At 42.1% G+C, this 22,641-nt stretch overlaps 2 protein-coding genes and 1 long non-coding RNA gene across 3 annotated transcripts; all 3 read right to left on the reverse strand.

Annotated features, from left to right (window-relative positions):
• Positions 1 to 2,172: 2,172 nt before the first annotated feature.
• LOC148208702 (uncharacterized) lies at positions 2,173 to 3,295 on the reverse strand. The gene is made up of 2 exons (XM_088119157.1): positions 2,875 to 3,295; positions 2,173 to 2,645 (listed from the first exon to the last, which is right to left on the reverse strand). Exons 1-2 carry the CDS (start codon positions 3,293 to 3,295, stop codon positions 2,173 to 2,175), a joined length of 894 nt encoding a protein of 297 aa, XP_087975283.1.
• A 2,434-nt stretch (positions 3,296 to 5,729) lies between these two features.
• On the reverse strand, positions 5,730 to 6,567 carry LOC148208703 (uncharacterized). Its single transcript, XM_088119158.1, has 2 exons — positions 6,492 to 6,567; positions 5,730 to 6,304 (listed from the first exon to the last, which is right to left on the reverse strand). The coding sequence occupies exons 1-2, from the start codon at positions 6,565 to 6,567 to the stop codon at positions 5,730 to 5,732; spliced, it is 651 nt and encodes a 216-aa protein (XP_087975284.1).
• An 11,667-nt stretch (positions 6,568 to 18,234) lies between these two features.
• Positions 18,235 to 21,405, reverse strand: LOC148208704 (uncharacterized). Its single transcript, XR_015788424.1, has 2 exons — positions 21,233 to 21,405; positions 18,235 to 18,808 (listed from the first exon to the last, which is right to left on the reverse strand). It is a non-coding gene; the product is annotated as an uncharacterized LOC148208704 (long non-coding RNA).
• Positions 21,406 to 22,641: the final 1,236 nt, after the last annotated feature.

The following is a 22,641-nucleotide window of genomic DNA, read 5'->3' on the forward strand; positions in this document are numbered from 1 at the left end:
TACGTTCTGTGGTGGGTCCTTCGGGATGAGGATGAGGACAGGTTCACAGTAGATCAACTCTTAGCGACCCACACCGTCAAAGCCGCCAACGAGGGAGAGGGTCGGTACTACCTCTCAGCTCGGCGGAACGTACGTCAGCTGATTAGGAACTCCCCCTCTAACAAAAATTGGAAGAAGTGTTGGTTTCTTGTCTCTGGCGAGTGGCTTCTAAGGGACGGAAGGGGTGAGCCAACCTGCCATGTCCCAGTAGAGTTCGGAGACGTAGGTGAGTGTCTTAGGTGCGAGCTAGGGGTTTTTTTGTCTCAATTTCTGTGCTTTCGTTTCTGACGTAGTCTTGTTTTGCAGCCCTGCCATCCCCCGTTTCGAGGATCAACAACAAGTCTTGGGAGATCATCAGACGAGCCCAAGGTTGGAGATTGAAGTACGCGCTGTGGGGTGAAGCACTTGTTTCCAACTCTCACCTTTTCTCCTACGGTCTCAGCCTCCGCGACCAACCGGACGAGCTCAAGAAGTTACCTAAACCTCGACAGCGAAGATCAGAGAAGCGCAAAGCCCCATAAGGTAAGCCTCGCTTGTTATTCTAGCTCGTCGTCTACAATATTTTGAATAACCTCGTCTTCTTTTCAGGAATGGCCTCCAAATTCCTCGCGCTCAGCAGTAAGATCAGGCAGCGGGCCTCAGGCTCGGCTACCCCACTGGCACCTCCTCAGGCTCGTCGTCGCACGAGCAGTGCCGATGTTCTGGCTCCAGGGCTGGCTAACTTGGCCAAGCTCCAGGCCCTCCAAGCTCAGCCCTTGCAGATCGTGGTCGCGGGCGAGGACTTAGTTACTCCTCTGCATTGGAAGAAACGGGCGAGGGAGACGCTTCCCTCTGAGGAGGTCAACTCTAGGTCTCCACCTCCCCCCATCATGGTTGACTCGGAGGAGGGGTCTCAACACGGTCGGCAACACTGCGACGATCTCCCGCTCCCCTTCAAGCTCGCCTTCTCCCGCCTCAACATCCACGAGGCCGTGACGAAGGTGAGGTCCTCGAGCTCTCGCCGAGTAGAACTAGCTGTCCGGGAACCCGAGGACCCGGTGGAGGCGGTAAGGAAGACTATAGCTCTTGCTCCAGAGGTAAGCTCGCGCCCACTCTTCCCTTATTCTTTTCCTTTATTCCTCTTGACCTAACCTCGGGCCTTTGCAGTTGCACTACCACGTCTGCCTCTCGGCATCGATGATGAGCCTGGAGCTCGGAGGACGGGACCTGAAGGAGGAGGAGACAAACGCCTCCTACGAGCGAAGGATCGCTGAGCTCCAGGCCGAAGTTGACCAGGCGTGAGCTGAGAAGGAAGCTGAGGCCGATAGGTCGAAGGCCTTGATAGCCCAAGTTCGCACTGACCTGAAGAACGCCCGGGGCCGAGCTGAGACTGCGGAGTAAGGCTGGAATGTGGCTCAGTAGAATTTGGCCAGCTGAGCCTACCTAGAGAAGAAAGTCAAAGAATTCCCCGAGTTTGATGGCCTGGCTCACGACCTAGCGGACAGGGGCTTCTACTATGCTGTCAACAAGCTCGACGCCGCATGCCCGAAGGAGGCCGTTGCCGCCGTCGAGCTGGAGTACGAGTCTATCTGGGCCGACCGCCCTACCGACGTCGGTAAGGAGGCCGAGGCTACTGAGGTCACTACGGTCGCTGACGCTGACGCTAGAACCAATAGTCCTGCCGACCTTCCGTAGGAGTAGATCGCCTCATTCTTCTGTCGCTCCTTCTCTTTTCTCTTTCTGAACCCAATTACTGTACTGAGCCGAGGCATATACACCTCGGCTCTTCATCAAACTTTTATTTTTAACGAAACAAGTTTCTCTTTCTGAGGTCCCTACACTTGGAGAAATTTTAATTTTAATTAGATTTCAGCTTTTAATTTTGGTTTCATTATCTGAGCTTTTTAAGTCTAGATAACTTCTTTCTTACACAACGACTTACGAGTCGAACAGTTCCGCTTGACGGTGTGTTCAACGGAAGCACTTTGGATAACCAGGCTTCTACGAGCTGACCATTGCTTCATACAACGTGGTCTTCCCTGGCCCCCATTTGACGTAGCTCGGTAGTAACAGACAACTCTATCGAATAAAGTCAAATTTGCACAAGTCATTGGAGATCGGCGTTCATTAATGAATGAAATTTTACACGTCGGATTACACACATCTTACTGATAATAAACTCGCAAATGGGTGGGGGATTTGCCTCTGGTTGAGGTTGGATAACAGATACGTTCCAAGTCGGAGTACCTTCAAGACTCTGTACGGACCTTCCCAGTTCGGCTCGAGTGATCCGACATGCTGCATTACCTTCTTGAGGACGAGGTCGCCAGGCTTGAACGTTCTGACTTTTACTCTGGCGTTGTAGTAGCGAGCCATATGTTTCTGATACTCTGCCAGCCTAAGCTGGGAGTAAGATCTTTTCTCCTCAAGTAGGTCGAGGTTCACAAGAAAAGCCTTGCTGTTGGTTTGTTCGTCGAAATTCTCAACTCGGGGCGTTGGCATGCCGACTTCCACTGGAATGACGGCCTCCGACCCGAAGGCTAGGCCATATGGCGTCTCGCCAGTAGATCGGTGCGGTGTAGTCTGGTAGGAACACAACACTTCTAGCAGCTCTTCTGCCCACCGACCTTTCAGAGATTCAAGCCTCGTCTTCAAACCACGTTTGATGATCTTGTTGACGGCTTCAACTTGCCCGTTTGACTATGGGTGGGCCGGAGACGAACTGAGGTGGCGTATGCCGAGCTGCTGACAAAACTGGTTAAACTGGGCACCATCGAACTGTTTTCCATTGTCGGTAATGATGGCATTTGGTATACCGAACCGACATACAATGCTCTTCCACACGAAGCTGAATACCTTCTATTCGGTAATGGATGCCAGAGGCTCGACTTCTGCCCACTTTGTGAAATAGTCTACAGCTACCACGGCAAACTTCAGCTGCCTCCTTCGCTGTCGGCAGTGGGCCGATCAGATCTACCCCCCACTGAGCGAAAGGCCAAGGGCTTGAGATCGGCGTCAGCATCTTCGGGGGTTGTCTCAAGATGCCTGCGAAGCGCTGGCATTTGTCACATGTCTTGGCGAACTCCTTGGTGTCGCGTTCAATCGTCGGCCAATAGTAGCCCTGGCGGACGATCTTCGCAGCCATGGACCGAGTTCCTCCGTGGTTTCCGGAAACTCCTTCTTGAATCTTGCGTATAACATACCTCGCCTCCTCTGGGTCGAGGCACCGCAGCAATGGTAGGGAATACCCCCTCTTGAAGAGCTTGCCTTCTTGCATCAAGTAGTGAGCAGCTTGACGTCAGAGCTTTCTGGCCTGGCTCGGATCATCAGGAACTAAGCCACTGATCAGGAAGTTCTTAATTGGGCCATCCACGTAGGCTGAGCTGACTGGACCTCCATTACTTCAGGCCGGTCGATGGACGACTCGACAAGTATTTCAACTGGAACCGTTCTCGATAGGTCGGTCTAGTAGGCCGAGGCTAGGCGAGCTAGTGCATCGGCGTTGGAGTTTTCGGACCTCGGCACCTGCCGAATCACATAGTCCTCAAACTAGGCGAAGAGCCCACGGGCATTGGCCATATACCTCTCCATACGAGCATCCTTCACTTGATACTCCTCGGTAACTTGATTGACGATCAATTGGGAATCGTTGAGAATCAAGAGTCGCTTCACGCCCATACCCCTGGTGACCTTCAATCCATTTATCAATGCCTCGTACTCGACTTCATTGTTGGAAGCTCGGAAACTGAACCGGAGTGCGTACTCGAACCGAAACCACCGGGGTCGAGGAGCAGCATGCCTGCCCCACAACTTTTCTCATTGGATGAACCATCCACGTAGAGTGTCCACTGGTCACGGACATCGCTCCCTTGCCTGGGTGGGGTCAGCTTGGCGACAAAGTTTGCGGCTGCCTGACCTTTCAATGCTGTTCTGGGCTCGAAGGCGATGTCATGCTCACTGAGCTCTAGGGCCCACTTCATCAGTCGACCCGACGTTTCGGGATTGTAGAAAATCTTCCTCGAAGGGAAGTTTGTTGGAACGATTAGCTTGTGGAAGTATGGTCGTAGACGACGCGCCGAGGTTACCAAGGCTAGAGCCAGCTTCTCAACACAGGGGTAACGGGCCTCGACCTCGGTCAACGATTTGCTTGTGTAGTAAACAGGGCTCTGCCGTCCCTCTGCCTCCCTGATAAGTATTGAGCTTACTACATTTTCCGACACAGCCAAGCATAAGTAGAGAACGTCGCCAGGCAGCGACTTGGACAACAACGGAGCTGAGCTGAGGTATTGCTTGACCTGCCGAAGTGCTGCTTCGCAGTCGTCGATCCATTCAAACCGACCCTTTTTCCTTAGCGTTTGGAAGAAATGGTGGCACTTGTTAGTGGAGCGAGATACGAAGCTGTTCAAGGCTGCTAGACGCCACTCAACCTTTGTAGCTGCTTAATAATCCTCGGTGCCTCCATCTCGAGAACTGCTCTTATCTTGTCCGAATTTGCTTCAATTCCGCGTTCGTGGACCATGAACCCAAGGAATTTCCCTGACGAGACTCCAAAGGCGCACTTGCTCGGGTTGAGCTTCATTTGATACTTCCGAAGTACGCTAAAGGCCTCTGCCAGATCGGCCAAATGTGAGCTCGTCTGTTTGCTCTTCACCAACATGTCGTCCACATACACCTCTATGTTGCGTCCGATCTGTTTGGCGAACATCATGTTGACCATCCCCTGGTAGGTTGCCCCGACGTTCTTCAGACCGAAAGGCATGACGTAGTAGCAATACAGCCCTTGGTCAGTAACAAAGGTGGTGTGTTCTTGGTCGGGCGCATGCATCCGAATCTGATTGTACCCGGAGTAGGCGTCCATGAAGGAGAGAAGCTCGTGCCCTGCCGTCGCGTCGACGAGCTGATCTATCTGAGGTAGGGGAAAACTGTCTTTCAGACACGCCTTATTGAGGCTCGTAAAGTCGATACAGACACGCCACTTGCAGTTAGACTTTTTAACTAAAACAACATTAGACAGCCACGCAGGGTAGTGAACTTCTCTTATGAAATTTGCTCGTAGCAACTGCTCGACTTCTTTACAAATTACATTACTTCGCTCGGCGTCAACAGGCCGACGTTTTTGCCTCACATGCCTATAGCTAGGGTCTACATTAAGCCTATGCACCATTATACTTGGGTCTATGCCTGGCATGTCGTCATGGGACCATGCGAACACGTTGGAATTCTCCTTCAGAAAATCGATGAGCTCTTTCTTCACCTCGGCCCCTAGCCTGCTACCGACGCTGACCTGATTATCCGGCCCCAACAAGGGGACAAGTTCTAGCTCCTCAGCTGGGGTGCCGCGGTTGGGCTCTGCTTCGTCGGCACATGGTGGTGCGGTTGCTTCTAGCTTCATGATTGCCGCGCAAGTGTTGGTCCCCTTCATCGCAGCCGTTTAGCACTTTCTCGATGTTTTTTGCTCTCTCAGACTGTGGCGACTCCAGCCGAGGTCGGGTACTTCAACACTTAATGGTAAGTAGACGGAACTGCTTTGAGATCGTGAATAAGAGGTCGGCCAAGTATGGCGTTGTACGCTGAGCTTCGGTCTATTACAACAAACTCCGTGACCTTGGTCACCTGCTGATCTCCTTTGCCGACGGTGACAGGGAGTGAGATGCACCCTTCCGCACTAATCGACTCCCCTACGAAGCCGACTAAAGGTGTTGGGCTGCGCTTCAAATGTCTTCTTTCCACCCTAGGGTCGTGTAGGTCGAGAAAGGCAATATATTAGTCGACGCTTCGGTGTCGACGAGGACCCTTCTGACCTTCACATGGTCTATTTGTGGGGCAATTACTAGGGCGTCATTATGAGGCATATGGACCCCTTTGCCGTCCTGCTCGCCGAACAAGATCGGCATCACTGGCTCCTTCGGGTATGAGGTGCAGACTTCGTTCGCGGCTTCCCGGGCTAGGGCTTTCCTCTTTTGCCTAGACTGCCCCCCGCTTAGACCCCCGTGAATGGTGTTTATAACGGCAGGACGAGCTTCCTTTCGTTTGGGCGGTGGTGACCTTTCTCGCTTCTCCTCCCGAGCCGATCCTTTTGGCTCAGCCCGTTCTCGGCTGCCGACGTACTTCTTCAAGTAACCTCTTCGGATAAAGTTCTTGATCTGTTCCTTCAAGTGGAAGCAACGAGAAGTGTCATGGCCATGATCCTTGTGGAATTGGCAGTAGAGTCGCTTGTCACGCTTCCCTGAAGGTCGGCGGAGCTTTTCTGGGGCCGCGAACAGCGCCTCCAAGTCAGTATCTTCAGCTGCCGCGTAGATTTCCGCGATCGAAGCGTTCAGTGAAGTGAACTAGTCGAACTTCGGCCCTCGACGGTCTGAAGGGACTCTCTCGTCGCGACGACCTTTATTCTTGTTGTCATCGGCCTGTCGAGACGAGCCCGATCATCACCGCGTTGCTTTTTGGGAGGGGGGACTTTTGGTCCCGATCTTTACCACAGTTGCTTCGCCTGGCTCCATTGGCCTTCCACAGCTCTAGACCGTCAATATACTGGCGAGCTCGGGTGAGCATCCTTTTTAGGGAGGTCGGCGGGCGGCTTCCGAACTCTATTGTCAGATTCCTGTCGTTTAAACCGCTGGTGAACTACATCATGGCGATGTCGTCGGTATAGCTCACCACCTTGACATGCTCGTCCATGAACCGAGTGATGTACTCCGTCAGGGACTTATTATCCCGTTGCTTCACTGTTCCGAGGTGCGAGGGAGGCAGCTTGAACAACTGCTGAGCTGAGAACTGGTTGATGAACAACCTTCTCAGCTGTTGATAACTGTCGATGGATCGAGGCTTCAGCTGTCGATACCACAACCTCGCTGAGCCCTCCAGGGCTATTTGGAACGCTCGGCACTTCATGGCGTCGCTCGCAGCTAGAAAATCCATCTTGCCTTCGAACACTTCCACATATTAGACGGGATCGCCGGATCCATCATACGAACTCATAACTGGGGCTTTGAACCTCGACGGGATGGGCGCGTCCCGGATAGCTTGGGAGAAAGGCGGCTTCTCTTGCTCGACCGACCGATGTGGGTCTACAGGTCTGCACTGCCGCTTGAGATCTTCTATCTCCTTTTGAAATTGGTCCCAGAGGAGGTCTACCTCGGATCGAAATGAATGATCTCCCTGGGAGGACCTCTCTCGATCGTCGACCTCCGAGCTCCCCTCCGACCGTCGACCTGACACTCCTGATCTTCGGGTGCCAACCCTCGTCGTCTTGGTGGCCCCTCATCTCGACCCTGACGGGCGTTGTAGTTATCGAATGATGCCAGGGGTCCGAATTGGTCGGACCCTCGGGCTTTGGTCTTCCATCTGGTTGTCCTGCTGAGCGTAGCTGCATACCTGTGCTCTAGGGGCACTACCCGTCCCCAGGCATTGTGGCCTTCGCGAGGGTACTCTTGCCCGGGACCCCCTGCGAGGTCGGAACTGATACTCCATTCTTTGGGTCGGATGCATCGGCCCCTTTCCTCGAGCGGGATCTCTGGGGATGGAAGAGCCGGACACCTCGCTGCCCTTCTCGACCACTTCGAGCCGTGCCTTAACTTCCGCGAGCTCGGCGATTACGTTAGCTACCATGACGGGGTCCACGCCCACGTCGGCACTTGCCCCGGAGCGCGCACCTGTGTTCCCCTAGCTGTGGAGACGAGGAACATGGGGCGGCAACCCGCTCCTCTGAGGCTGCAGTGGCAGAAACTGATCTGGGGTGAGATGGAAGTCTTGGGCATGGGATCGGATGTGGCAGGCCGACCTCCATTTTCCTTGACCACGCCCGCCTGGGGTCGTCGCTTGATGACAGGAGTTCCGGCCACCTGAGAGTACGTGAGGCGAGGATGGGCACGGGAAGTGGCAACATCCCTCATTGGAGAGCGGATCGGTGAAAGTTGAGATTGTGACTGCTGAGAGCGGGTTTGGGCCATTGGCTCAGATTGCAAAGGGTGAGACTGACTTCTAGATGTGTCGTTCCCCACAGACGGCGCCAAATGTTTGAGCTCGAAATTGCCAAGCTCGGACAAGTGTTAGATCAGAACGTACGGAATGAGCTATTGACCGTTGTTCCACACCTTCCTAGACCACTTACGAAACCTGCAAAACAAAGTTAGCACTCGGACGAGCAAGTTAGTTCTAGTCCGAGCTAACTTGCTGAGTTTATCTAGGATTGCGTACCTTGCATTTAAGGCAAGGGTTTCTATTTATAGAAATTGGGCCCGACAGGAATTCTGATACACCCTAAAAACGCGGCGTGTTGTCGGGTTCGAAAGAGACCGCGTTACGGACTTTATCATAGGTCGGCTCGGTGTCCTAGCTCATTCTCCGTCTACCGACCTAAGTGTTTTGGAGTCAATTCTTATATTTTGTGTGCGTGTTGATTTAATTGCCCTCTTCGAACATGATACGTGGCAAGTCAGGATTCGTATCCAACAAGGTGCATAAATAGTTGTATACACCGTGTGTGGTCTTAATTTACTTTTCTTATAATTGTTTTAAAGAATTGTTGGGCATAAATAAATTTGAATGTTGACGAAATTTGGCTTGTGAAAACTTTAAATTCCAGGATCTGGGTTTAGGGGTTTTTTTTAATTTATTTATATCAAATCAAATAATGAATCTCTGTTATTTTTAAAACTTGAGATTTTGTTTCAAAATAAATAAATTATTTATATTTCTTTCACCTTGTAAGCACAACATGGAATACTGCGTTTAAATATACCATCTCCAAGCATGAATAGCAGTACCATCAACTCTTCCCACCTTCCAGATTATTTTTTTATTAGTTTCTAATATCTTGAGTTAGGAAATTTATTTTGAAACTTCCAAGTAAGTTTAAATATTTTTCGAATAACCTCTATGTCACTCATAAATACTAGGTTATGTTTATTCATTAAAAAAATATGTGAATTAATATAACCTGTGACATTCAAACGAAAACCATCCGTTTTTTTTTCCGTTTGAGGTAACATAACTGTTGGGATACCTTTCAGATAAAGTGTAGCAACTATTAATTTTTAAGAAAAAATTCCTTCATTCAGTTGACTCTTAGGCTAATTTTGTTTTCGTAGACAAAGTTTTTAAATTAGATGACCCACCACACCCCATGTCGCAAGGTCGTCGCGATGCGGAACGAATTATCCTATTATTTTATTTGGTCCAAATAAAAGAGGAAAAAAATTATGTTTTGATTGAAATGTCGCAAGTTATATTAATTTACACTTTGTTATAAGATATGAATTAATAGGTATGAGTGGCACGAAAGCCATTAGAAAAATTTTATCACCCCAAGAATATTGGAAGGTTCCAATTTGGGCATATAAAGATTTGAATTTGGATTGAGGATGTTAGCAATCAAGTCTATTGTCGTTATGCCAACACTTCAGAGTTTCCATTTTAAACTCAAAACCTTTTATTTTTAAACTTTTTTTTAAAAAAAAAAGAAAAAGAAAAACTCGAAAATTTAAAATAAAAAACATTTATTTTGTTTTAGATTTACAATTCGTATAAAACAAACTTATTTAACTTATTTAAAAAAATCATATTTAAAACAAACTTATTTAAAAATATATATATATTTAAAAAATCATATTTAAAACAAGCTTATTTTAAAAAAAATTATATTTAAAATAAAATTATTTAAACAAAATCATATTTAAAACAAACTTATTTTTAAAAAAATCATATTTAAAATAAAATTATTTTAAAAATCATATTTAATACAAACTTATTTAAAAATGAAATCTTATTCATTTTTCAAAACTTATTTAACAAATATTTTATTTTAAAATCAAAATTTTACAATTTTTCAAGGAAAATCCACAAATATTTCATTTTAAAACTTACCTTAATTTATGAAGCAAATTTTATTTACAAAATTTTTATTTTCTTTTTTAAAATCTTATTTTGAGATTCTTTTCTTTAAAAAAAAAATCTAAACAAAACTTTGTTCACACGAAATGTCCGCAGAAATTATATTTTGTGGACTAAATACAATTTGTATTGATATTTGGAGGGTTCGTACAATCTCTAATATTTATCCTCTGTTTCTTTTCATTGAATTTTTGGGGGCTTGTTGATTTTGATCGGCTTATCGGTGGCTTTGTTGATCTTGATTGGTCTATCGGCGGCTTTGTTGATTTTGATCGGCCTATCGGCGGCTTGTTGATCTTGATCGGCCTATCGGTTGCTTTGTTGATCTTGATCGGCATATCGATGGCTTGTTGATCTTGATCGGCCTATAATGACTTTCCCTTCAATTTTTGGCGGCTTGTGGATCTTGATCGGCGTCTTGGCGGCTTGTTGATTTTGGCTTGTCGGCGGCTTGATATTGACATTGATCGGCCTACCGGTAGCTTGATGTTGATCTTGATCGGCCTCAGGCGTGATGATGATCTTGAACGGCCTAAGGCTTAATGATGATCTTGATTGGCCTCCGGCTTGATGTTGATCTTGAGGCCTTCGACTTGATGTTGATCTTAATCGGTCTCGGGCTTGATGATGATTTTGATTGACCTCGGGCTTGATGATGATCTTGATCGACCTCTGACTTGATGATCTTGATTTGCTAGACCTTATGAACTTATTGATCTCCATCGTTGATGATGATCTTGATCTTCTTTGGCTTCTCCTTGATCTCCAGATGACAAAGAGATTTTAATCCTATTTGTAGGGAGGATTTTGATCAGGTGAATGAACCCCTCTATTTATAGGGTCTTTTATGGGCGTTAGGTGGGCTGAGACCCATCTGATTATAAGTCCATTGCCACATGACACAATCCAATTGGATAAGCTTATGTCATCAAATAGACATGGCAAATTTTGATTGGACCAATTTATATGTCATATGTGGCGCAATCTTATTACATAAACTTATGTCATCATATGGTTATAATATAATTTGATTGGTCGAATTCAAATGCCCAAAAATAATATGTGACATTATTTAATTGGCCTCAATTTAATGACATATAATTTTTTCATTATAATTACGTGGTAATTTGTAATTCGCCGAAATTTATCCGTAAAAAAACTTTGTTTTGAGAAACAAATTTTACTTATTTAAATAAAAATGTACTTTCCAAAATAAAATTTTCTTATTTAAAAAAAATCATTTCCAAAAGCATTTTTTTAAAAAAAATCACCTACTGTAGAGAAGAATTCCTTGGTGTGCCCGCGGGTCTGAAGTCATGAAGGATCACTTGAGCTACTGTGCTAGTGGGAGTCGGGTCGCCGGAGATCTGTGCATCGGTTGTAGAGGTTGCCAAAATTTCGTGCTATTACAGGTGGGTAACCCGGTTCGTTGTATTATTGCTGTCCGTCGGGATTGTAGAGCTTTGCACCGGACTACTGTGATGTGGGTTGTTGGAGCTTGTGGTCGTCAGGGGACATGTGCTGCTGGAGTATCGTCGCCAAGCCTGCCTGCCGATGCAGTGGGATCGCTGGTGTGGGTGAAGAAGAAGAGCAGATGATGGTGGTAAAATAAAAAAAATAAAAAAAATAAAAAAAGGATAAAAATAAAGGAAGAGATGGTGAAGGAAGAATGAGAAGATGATGGTGGTGAGAAAGAAGGAAGTGAATAAGATTTTTTTTGTCCATCTTCTCTGTGTGGGTTCTGTCCATAATGTGCTTGCTGCCCTCTCTTAAATATCACTCAACATAACGGTAAGATGGAGGAGTTAGAAGAGAATGAAGAAAAAGGAGGAAGAAGAAAAAGGGGAGTGTGACACCTAGGAGGCTTTTTCACGAAGAAAAAATCAAACAAACGAAATTTTTTTTTTTAAAATTAAAATAAAATCCTAATTTAAATAATAATAATAATAATAATAATAATAATAATATCAAATTCTTTTTAAAACAAAATTTATTTTTATTAAAACTTATGTTAATTAAATCAAACTTAATAAAATAAATAATAATTTATTTAAAATAAAAGAGAGCCGGACCAAATACGGTGTCTACAGTTTGCCCCCCTTTTTGTATCCTTGCAGAACTAAAAGGGTAGACAAACACAAAAGATAAAGTATTGGGAAGGCGGAAATTCTATTCAAAGAAGGTGTGATATAAATGGACCAACCTTGACACTAGGTGGGATCTCAACATGCAAAGAACTTGTACTTGATACAGGCGTTAACCTCGATCTTAGAACGGGTTCTATTTAACCAACATGATAAAAGCAACGGACCTGGCTTGACACAGGCTTCGACCTCAATTTTGATCGGGTTCGATTTAACCGAAAGATAAAATGCAACGGTCCTGGCTTGACACAAGCTACAAACTCGATTCGAATCGGGTTCGATTTAATCGAAAGATAAAATGCAACGGACCTGACTTTAACACAGGCTTCGCCTATGACTTGGATCGGGTTCGATTTAACTGAAAGATATAATGCAACCGACCTGACTTTAACACAGGCTTCGACCTCGACTTGGATCAAGTTCGATTTAATCAACTGAGAAAATGTAATGGACCTAGCTTTAACACAGGCTTCGACCTTGACTTGGATCGGGTTCGATTTAACCGAATGAGAAAATACGACGGACATATCTTTAACACAGGCTTCGACCTCGACTTGAATCGAGTTCGATTTAACCGAAAGAGAAAATGCAACGGACTTGGCTTTAACAACAGACTTCGACCTCGACTTGGATCAGATTCGATTTAACCTAATGATAGAATACAATAGATCTGACTTTAAAAACAGGCTTCGACCTCGACTTGGATCGATTTAACCGAATGATAAAATGCAATAAACTTGGCTTTAACAATAGGCTTCGACATCGACTTGGATCAGGTTCGATTTAACCGACTGAGAAAATGCAACGAACCTGACTTTAACACAGGCTTCCAACTCGACTTGGATCGGGTCCGATTTAACAGAATGAGAAAATGCGACGGACTTGGCTTTAACACAGGCTTCGACCTCGACTTGGATCGGGTTCGATTTAACCGAAAGAGAAAATGCAACGGATCTAGCTTTAACAACAGGCTTCGATCTCGACTTGGATCGGGTTCGATTTAATCGAAAGAGGAAATGCAACGGACTTGGCTTTAAAAACAGGCTTCGACCTTGACTTGGATCGAGTTCGATTTAACCGAATGACAAAATGCAATAGACCTGCCTTTAACAACAGACTTCGACCTCGACTTGAATCGGGTTCGATTTAACCGACTGAGAAAATGCAACAGACCTGATTTTAACACAGGTTTCGAGCTCGACTTTGATCGGGGTTCGATTTAACAGAATGAGAAAATGCCACAGATCTGGCTTTAACACAGGCTTCGACCTCCACTTGGATCGGGTTCGATTTAACCGAAAGAGAAAATGCAACGGATCTAGCTTTAACAACAGGCTTCAATCTCGACTTAGATCGGGTTCGATTTAACCGAAAGAGGAAATGCAACAGACTTGGCTTTAAAAACAGGCTTCGACCTCGACTTGGATCAAGTTCGATTTAATCGAATGACAAAATGCAATAGACCTGGCTTTAACAATAGGCTTCGACCTCGACTTGAATCAGGTTCGATTTAACCGATTGAGAAAATGCAACAGGCCTGACTTTAACACAGGTTTCGAGCTCGACTTTGATCGGGTTAGATTTAACAGAATGAGAAAATGTCACAGATCTGGCTTTAACACAGGCTTCGACCTCGACTTGGATCAGGTTCCATTTAACCGAAAGAGAAAATACAACGGACCTAGCTTTAAAAACAGGCTTTGACCTCGACTTGGATTGTGTTCCATTTAACCAAATGATAAAATGCAAACCTGACTTTAACAACAGGCTTCGACCTCAACTTGGATCAGGTTCGACTTAATTGACTGAGAAAATGCAACAGACAAGACTTTAACACAGGCTTCGACCTCGACTTGGATCAGGTTCGATTTAACCGACTGAGAAATGCAACGGACCTAACTTGACACAGGCTTCAATCTCGATTTGAATCGGGTTCAATTTAATCGAAAGATAAAATGCAACGGACCTGGCTTTAACACATGCTTTGACCTCGACTTGGATCAGGTTCGATTTAACCGACTAAGAAAATGCAACGGACAGGTCTTTAACACAGGCTTCGACCTCGACTGGGATCGGGTTCGATTTAACCGAATGAGAAAATGCGACGGACGTGTCTTTCACACAGGCTTCGACCTCGACTTGGATCGGGTTCAATTTAACCGAAAGAGAAAATGCAACAGGTTTCGACCTCGACTTGGATCGGATTTGATTTAACCAAATGATAGAATGCAATAGACCAGACTTTATAAACAGGCTTCGACCTTGACTTGGATCGGGTTTCATTTAACCGAAAGAGATAATGCAACGTACCTGGTGTTAAACAGGCTTTGACCTCAACTTGGATCGGATTCGATTTAACTGAATGATAAAATGCAACGAACCTGACTTTAACAACAGGCTTCGACCTCGATTTGGATCATGTTCGATTTAACCAATTGAGAAAATGCAACGGACCTGACTTTAACACAGGCTTCGACCTCAATTCGGATCGGGTTTGATTTAACCGAAAGATAAAATGCAACGGACCTGGCTTGACAGAGGCTTCGACCTCGATTCAAATCGGGTTCGATTTAATCAAAAGATAAAATGCAACGTACCTGACTTTATCACAAGCTTCGACCATGACTTTGATCAGGTTCAATTTAACTGAAAGATATAATGCAACGGACCTGGCTTTAACACAGGCTTCGACGTCGACTTGGATGAGGTTCGATTTAACCGACTGAGAAAATGCAACAGGTCTGGCTTTAACACAGGCTTCAACCTCGACTTCGATCGGGTTCAATTTAACCGAATGAGAAAATGCGACGGACATGTCTTAAACATAGACTTCGACCTCGACTTGGATCGAGTTCGATTTAACCGAAAGAGAATATGCAACGGACCTTGCTTTGACAACAGTCTTCGACCTCGACTTGAATCAGATTCGATTTAACCTAATGATATAATTCAATAGATCTGGCTTTAAAAAACAGGCTTCGTCCTCAACTTGGATCGGGTTCGATTTAACCGAATGATAAAATGCAATAGACCTGGCTTTAACAACAGGCTTCAACCTTGAGTTGGATTGAGTTCGATTTAATCGATTGAGAAAATGCAACGGACCTGATTTAACACAAGTTTCGACCTCGACTTGGATCAGGTTCGATTTAACAGAATTAGAAAATGCGACAGACCTAGCTTTAACATAGGCTTCAACCTCGACTTGGATCGGGTTCGATTACGAAAGAGAAAATGCAACGGAACTAGATTTAACAACAGGTTTCGACCTCGACTTGGATCAGGTTCAATTTAATCGAAAGAGAAAATGCAACGAACCTGGCTTTATAAACAGGCTTCAACCTCAACTTGGATCGGGTTCGATTTAATCGAATGATAAAATGCAATAGACCTGTCTTTAACAACAGGTTTCGACCTCGACTTGGATCAGGTTCGATTTAACTGACTAAGAGAATGCAACGGACTTGACTTTAACACAGGCTTTGACCTCGACTTGGATCGGATTCGATTTAATAGAATGAGAAAACGCGACGGACCTGGATTTAACACATGCTTCGACCTCGACTTGGATCAGGTTCGATTTAACCGAAAGAGAAAATGCAATGGATCTAGCTTTAACAACAGGCTTCGACCTCGACTTGGATCAGGTTAGATTTAACCGAAAGAGAAAATCCAACGGACCTGACATTAAAAATAGGCTTTGACCTTAACTTGGATCGGGTTCGTTTTAACCGAATGATAAAATGCAACGAACCTGACTTTAACAACAGGCTTCGACCTCGACTTGGATTAGGTTCGATTTAACCGACTGAGAAAATGCAACGAACCTGACTTTAACATAGTCTTCGAGCTCAACTTGGATCGGGTTCGATTTAATCGAATGATAGAATGCAATGGACCTGACTTTAACAACAGGCTTTGACCTCGATTCGAATCGGGTTCGATTTAATCGAAAGATAAAATGCAACGGACCTGGCTTTAACACATGCTTCGACCTCGACTTGGATCAGGTTCGATTTAACTGACTGAGAAAATACAATGAACCTGACTTTAACACAGGCTTCGACCTCGACTTGGATCGGGTTCGATTTAACCGAATGAGAAAATGTGACGGACATGTCTTTAACACAGGCTTCGACCTCGACTTGGATCGGGTTCGATTTAACCGAAAGGGAAAATGCAATGGACCTGGCTTTAACAATAGGCTTCGACCTCGACTTGGATTGGGTTCGATTTAACCGAATGATAGAATGCAATGGACCTGGCTTTAACAACATGCTTCGACCTCGACTTGGATCGGGTTCGTTTTAACCAAGTGGTAGAGTGCAATAGACATGGCTTTAACAACAGATTTTGACCTTAACTTGGATCGGGTTCGATTTAACCGAATGATATAATGCAATGAACTTGACTTTAACACATGCTTCGACTTTAACTTGGATCAGATTCTATTTAACCAAAGAATAAAATTTAATGGACCTGGCTTTTAACATAGGCTTCGACCTCGACTTGGATTAGGTTCGATTTTACCGAATATAAAATGCGACAGACCTGGCTTTTACACAGGCTTCGACCTCGACTTGGATCGAGTTCAATTTCACCGAAGATAAATGTTGGTCACACAATGACCAAGCTTGCGAGCTCGGCTCTGATGGAAGGACGACCTTGAGGATGAGCTAGAACGTGCTGAGCAGTAGACCTGGGATAAAAGCAAATGGTTTCTACATATAGGCAAGCTGAACGACTCTTTAAGGTAAGCTGAAGTGATTTGGTTTACTTGAAAGCTCTTTACTAAAGTTCAAGAGAGATTCTTTTAAACTTGCTAAGTGCATGAGATATGTACTTGACGCATGACGATAAGACTAACAAAAACCACGTGTTCATGCAAATTCGAACTTCCAATGGCGGTTTGCAGTACTTATCGTAGCAGGAGTCTGACATCCGAGCGAGAAGTCAGACCAAACTAAATCATCCTGGAAACCGACACTATATTACGTATGTACCTATGTAGGTCAGGCATCTGTCGATCCTAGAAACGGCCATAACGGCGTGAGGAGTTAACGACTGGAATGCCTAGAGATCATAAAGAATGGGATAGAAATGAGGCGGTGGAAAGTTGTACTCATATTAAATTGTGTCCCATTGTAAACGAAAGAGCTCCTACCAGAAATATCTAACAAAGTTCAGGTACCCTGTCACTGACAATTGAGTTTGACCTATCAACTAGCTCTAACTCTAAAGGCTGAGGAAAAGCAAAGGAGATCTGCAGGAGGTTTCACGGGAAGCTGCTGCGCGACCTCTGGAGCAACTATCTTATGATGGATGGGTGCATCTACAAATGCGCAATTGTCCCAATGTCATGAATGATGCTCCATTTTATTTAGCATTTGTTTTTATCACTTGAAAATGTGTGACAACATATGATTTGTTTTTTTATTTAGCTTAACCAATGAATTTGATCTTCAATGCATGATGCAATAATGTATATGCCTACTGAAAGCTAGAATGCAACATGTATGCATGATACTAATTTTTGTTTCGATAATGGAATGTGATTATGAATGCACAATGCATGATACTTAAATTTTCATAATCTATCCATGATATGAAAACTACTTTTTTTTTTTTAAGAATATGTATGCAAGTAATGTGAATGCATGATTTGTGAAAATATGGTTGAGTGGAAAAAAAGTCTTTCCACATATATATTTTTCTAAAGATATTATTCTTTGTCTACTCTCATCGTTCTTATTAGCGAATATCTAGCAAAGAATCAAATGAGTAAAAGCATTGTCAACATTGGAAGAAACACATAAACGGTTCTTTTTTTTTTTCTCTTTTGCCCTATTTTTTGTTTTATATATATTATTTTACTGAATGCCTTCACTCGATAGAAGATATATACATCACGGTAATTTCTCAACCATATCATGTTTGGTGGGGGAATTTTTTTAGATGTATCTCATGTGCTAGTTTAGAGAACTATCAAAGGTAACTTATTAGCATTGTGCATCTCATTTGATTAAACTGCTTCTTAAATTCAACCTTGTAATTGACAAGAATGTTGGATGAATTTGGCTTTATGAACAAATGATGATAGAAATCATGATTTTCCATCAAGCTTAATGATGAGAAAAGTCAATGAGTTTCCTTTTTAAAGAAAATGAAACCAAGAGTTCAAGGATATTTTGTCAAATCTCTTGAACAATAAGAGATCATTGGAAATTTTTTTGAAGCTTTTGTAAGAGATTATGATCAAATGAAAAGAAGAGTAGCAGTGATCCAATTTCTTTCGACAAATAACTTTGAGAATCGGTTGCGCAACTCCCCAAGAGTTCATCTCATCTACCTCGCCTCTTCTTTGTGTTTAGCTCAAATTATTTGATGAAATAATCTTTCTAGCCGCATTTTATTCTTCATGGAAATGTTATTGTGGTCCACTTTGAATTTAAAGACCATCTTTTTAGTCTTAGCTTCGATGTGCAGTTGATGCAGTCCACTTTTGAATACAAATGACATCTCTTTTCTCAAAGTGTAGCTCTTATGGATGTTGTAGAGTACACTTTGTGAATGTTGAAGACTTCTCAAAATTGAAAGATTTTTGTGCAATGTAACAATCTCAGTCTGAAGATGGCCTTCGTCTCAAAGCTCTGTACAATGCAGTTACCATTTTGCCCCAACGTAGCATTTCTCGACTTTGCCCCGGTTTAAAAATTTGTAAAGAGGACCTTGAAGCCTTTGAAACTATAGTTGTTGATCTATATTGATTGTTCCAATTAGTAGCAGATCCAGTATTCTATGTCAGGAGGGGCACAAATGCATAAAAATAACATAATCGAAAAATATAAATTTTATACTAGAATTTGGCGATGTTTATCAATTTGCACCTTACAAATCGACAATGTTGTAATTTTCAAATTGAATTTTAAAATATATCACACAATTTACCATTCGACAGATTTTCATTTGAAAATTTGTTGAAATATATAATCTTATGTATTGTCAAATGAATAAGAAAACACATGTTTTGGTATGAAGATATTTGATAGGATTTAGACAAAATCGACATTGAAGTTGTTCTAAATTTGTAAGTTTTGGTTGAGTTATTTAACCGTGGACGTACGTTGTGCATTAATCAAACTTAATTTGAGAATCTTGATTATTAAATTGGTAAGTTTCTGCCGATTTTAAAAATTAATGAGGCAAATTAGAATAAACTTAATAGAAAGATAAAAATTATAACATTTATCTAAGTTTAGGATGATGAACTTAAATTTATTAAAAGAAACATCTTCCAATCAATAAATTTAATTAGGTATATTTGGTAAAAAGAATTTAAAATTACTTTTTTAAATTAAAAGAAATAGATATTTTGTCAAAAAGACTTGTTTAAAAAAATTAGACATACTCTGTTCAATAAAACTTTTTTTAAAAAGAATTGGACATATTTTGGTAAAAAAAATAATAATAATAACAAGTAAAACATGCGAGGTAAGATTTGATCTAGACAGTTTAAGATATTTTGTCAGTAAATTATAATAAAAAACCAAAACGATGAAAAAACACGAAAAAATGAAACAAAATAAAACGAAAAAAAAGGAAAATAAACGGAAATAACGTAGATTGAGGGTCGAATTTCGGACGAAAGGGTGAAGGCACGAGTTGCAAGCCAACAGACCACAAATGCTTTAGTTATTTAGTTTACACGCCAAACATTATTGAACTAAACTCCAGGGGGAGCACGTGCCCTCGATCCCTTCATAGATCCGCCCCTGGTCCCAGTCATTGAACTAAAACATTGTCATGGCCGTGGACATTTCATTTTTTTTTTGTTTTTGCTTTCTTTTTTTTTCCATTTCTTTATTTTTCTTTATTTTCTCTTTTTTTATTTCATTTTTTTTTTGCCAATCACAACATTTTTTACAAACAAAAAAGGTGCAATCACACACACACACACACACACACACACACACACATATATATATATATATATATATATATATATATATATATATATAAAAGTCGACCACAAGTCGCCTTTTGCAACCCTAACCATTATTTCTTTGTCAATGCTGCTTCAATATCAGGATGAAACTAATCCCAAGCAAAACTTATCAAATAAGACAGATATCTTGAGACTATTTGTCAGGTCACCAACTTCTCAATTCTCAAAATCATTATCCTCGGTCTTGGAATCACTTTTTACTCAAAAGAAAAGATCAAACAAATGATTAAGCTTGAAGAATAAGACGGAAGAGAGTTGAGAAGAAAAATTTAGATATGAATAAAAGGCAGTCAAAATAGGGAGATGTTTGTGCAATTACAAGTATCAAATCATGAAACAGTAAATCATAAGAGCCCAATATTATTTTATTACCTTCAAAGTTCTTAAGGTAACACTAGATGGATAATTTTGGACGTTTACCACACAATTAGATGTGGCGGACTTAGTAAAAGATTTTTATGGTAAGTAGACAAATATTGATATTTATCACAAAAATTGTATGTGACGGGTTGAGCAAAGGATTTTTTTTTTTTTTTGCAGTAAATGGTCAACTCTTAATGTTGACCATATTTACCATATATCGGTAGGGTAGGCTCAAGAAAGGTTAGGCTCAAAGCGGGTTAGGCTCAAGGTTTTACAGCGCTGTTTTGGATTCTCACCTCAAAAGACATCTCTACCCAGTATGGAATTTGGTGATTTGCTGGTTAGCACATGAGAAGAAATAGGAAGGCCAAGATAAAATTGGTTTGAGTTATGGATTTAGCCTGACAACAAAGCTTGGAAAAAATATCTTTAAAAAAGAAAAGTAGAATGATTAAGATTTGAAAAAGTTTTTATATCTCGTTGAGGACATTGAAGGCATTCATTTTTTAATTTTTTTCTCCTTTCTTTTCACATTGTTTTCCTTTTTGTTCACATTTTTTTTTCATTTTTTTCACAACTTTTCTCATTTTATTTTTCACTTTTTTTTCCTCTAATTGACTTACTATAATTGGTTTATGATTCTTGCTAAAATCTTAACTAACAAGAATGATAAGAGTGATGGAAAAAATACATACATGCGCAGCGGAAGCGAGCAAGTGTCGAAATAACAATCTAGATGCATATTACAACCTAGGATTAAACATGCATGATCATACGTTATGATGCTTAGAAAAAGGTAGAGAAAATTACATACATTTGTAGCTTTTCAAATTTCTTCAATTAGTTCCAATGAGGACCACCAAGAGGTCTTCCTAGCTATTCTCAAGGCTTGGAATAGAGTGGTGGGACTCTTTTTAGAGAAGGTGAATTTGAGAGAAATAAGGAGCTAAAAGGAATTATGTAAGCTTTTTGAAAAAACATCAAATGGCCAAGGGTTCCAAGAGTTTTCAATGTTTGAACAAAAGCCTTCTTAAATAGGCAAATTACATGCAACTCTTATATGTCAAAGTTCACCAAAAGCTTACAACACATATCTCACTCATGCATGGCATGGTTAAGTGTCAAAATGCATGTCTAAGTTCACCAAAAGCTTACAACACACATTTCACTCATGCATGTCATGGTTAAGTGTCAAAAAGTGAATTTTTTGAGATTATTTAAATGTTCCACTCAACAAGTTAGTGGAATTTTCCACCAACTTGGTTAAAAACATTATTTTAATCTTCTTAGTCAACCTTTGACTTTCTCTTGTCAAAGTTAACTATTTGACTTTTTCCGAAATCTAACTGTTTGACGAAATTCATGCCTCCGATTATGAATCCACATTCATAATTTTAATATTTAAATCCTATTTAAATATTTTGACCAAATTTCTCAATTGATATCATATATCAATTACTTAATCATATCTCATATGATTAACCTAATTCGTACGATTCGAATTATTCCTTCAAATTATTCCAAGTTTACTCCAATATGAGCTGGCCAGAGAACCTTATGGACCTACAGATCATGAGCTCCAACGATCTGAGATTAATCGGTTTAACTCTTTAACCTAGTTAACCAACATTCGTTAATTACCAGGTCACTCCACTAAAGCCCGTAGCTGCACTCTTCTCACTGTAGATATATTATATCCATTTGATATAACCATGATCGGTAAGTCGACCCTTCACAGGTTGTTCGTAATTACAGCTGGGTCAAAATATCATTTTACCCCTGTAATTACCTCTTGTTCTTTAAGTCTCACTGATCCTCTAATGAACAATGATTGTAGTCCAACTATCAAATCAAAAAATCCTCTCAAACCTTTTGATGACGGTGGTGCCAATTGTTCAGAACCTGGATTCAACTCTTAAAAGAACAACGTCTCTACTATCCCAAAATTGGGTAGAAGTGAATTCCTTCTTGCACCTCATGTCCCTGGCTATCTACCTGGTCTTACCCTTGAAATGGGAGGCTTATTGAGCCAGCGCTGTTGAGTTGCTTTCACCCATGCAGATCTAAGGATAATCTCGAGTAAACATAAGTTCATAGTTAGCTCAGGATTAAGATCGAGTTACCTAGGCCATTAAAGTCGAGATAGTCAGTTTCAGATAGTAAATGGTGTTATAAAGTAAAAATGACTATCTCATGGTCCAGTATTATGCAAACTCTTTGCAC

This window comes from Momordica charantia (assembly GCF_013281855.1).
Source record: "Momordica charantia cultivar OHB3-1 chromosome 10 unlocalized genomic scaffold, Mcharantia_2.0 BLBB01000010.1, whole genome shotgun sequence".
Classification (NCBI taxonomy): domain Eukaryota; kingdom Viridiplantae; phylum Streptophyta; class Magnoliopsida; order Cucurbitales; family Cucurbitaceae; genus Momordica; species Momordica charantia.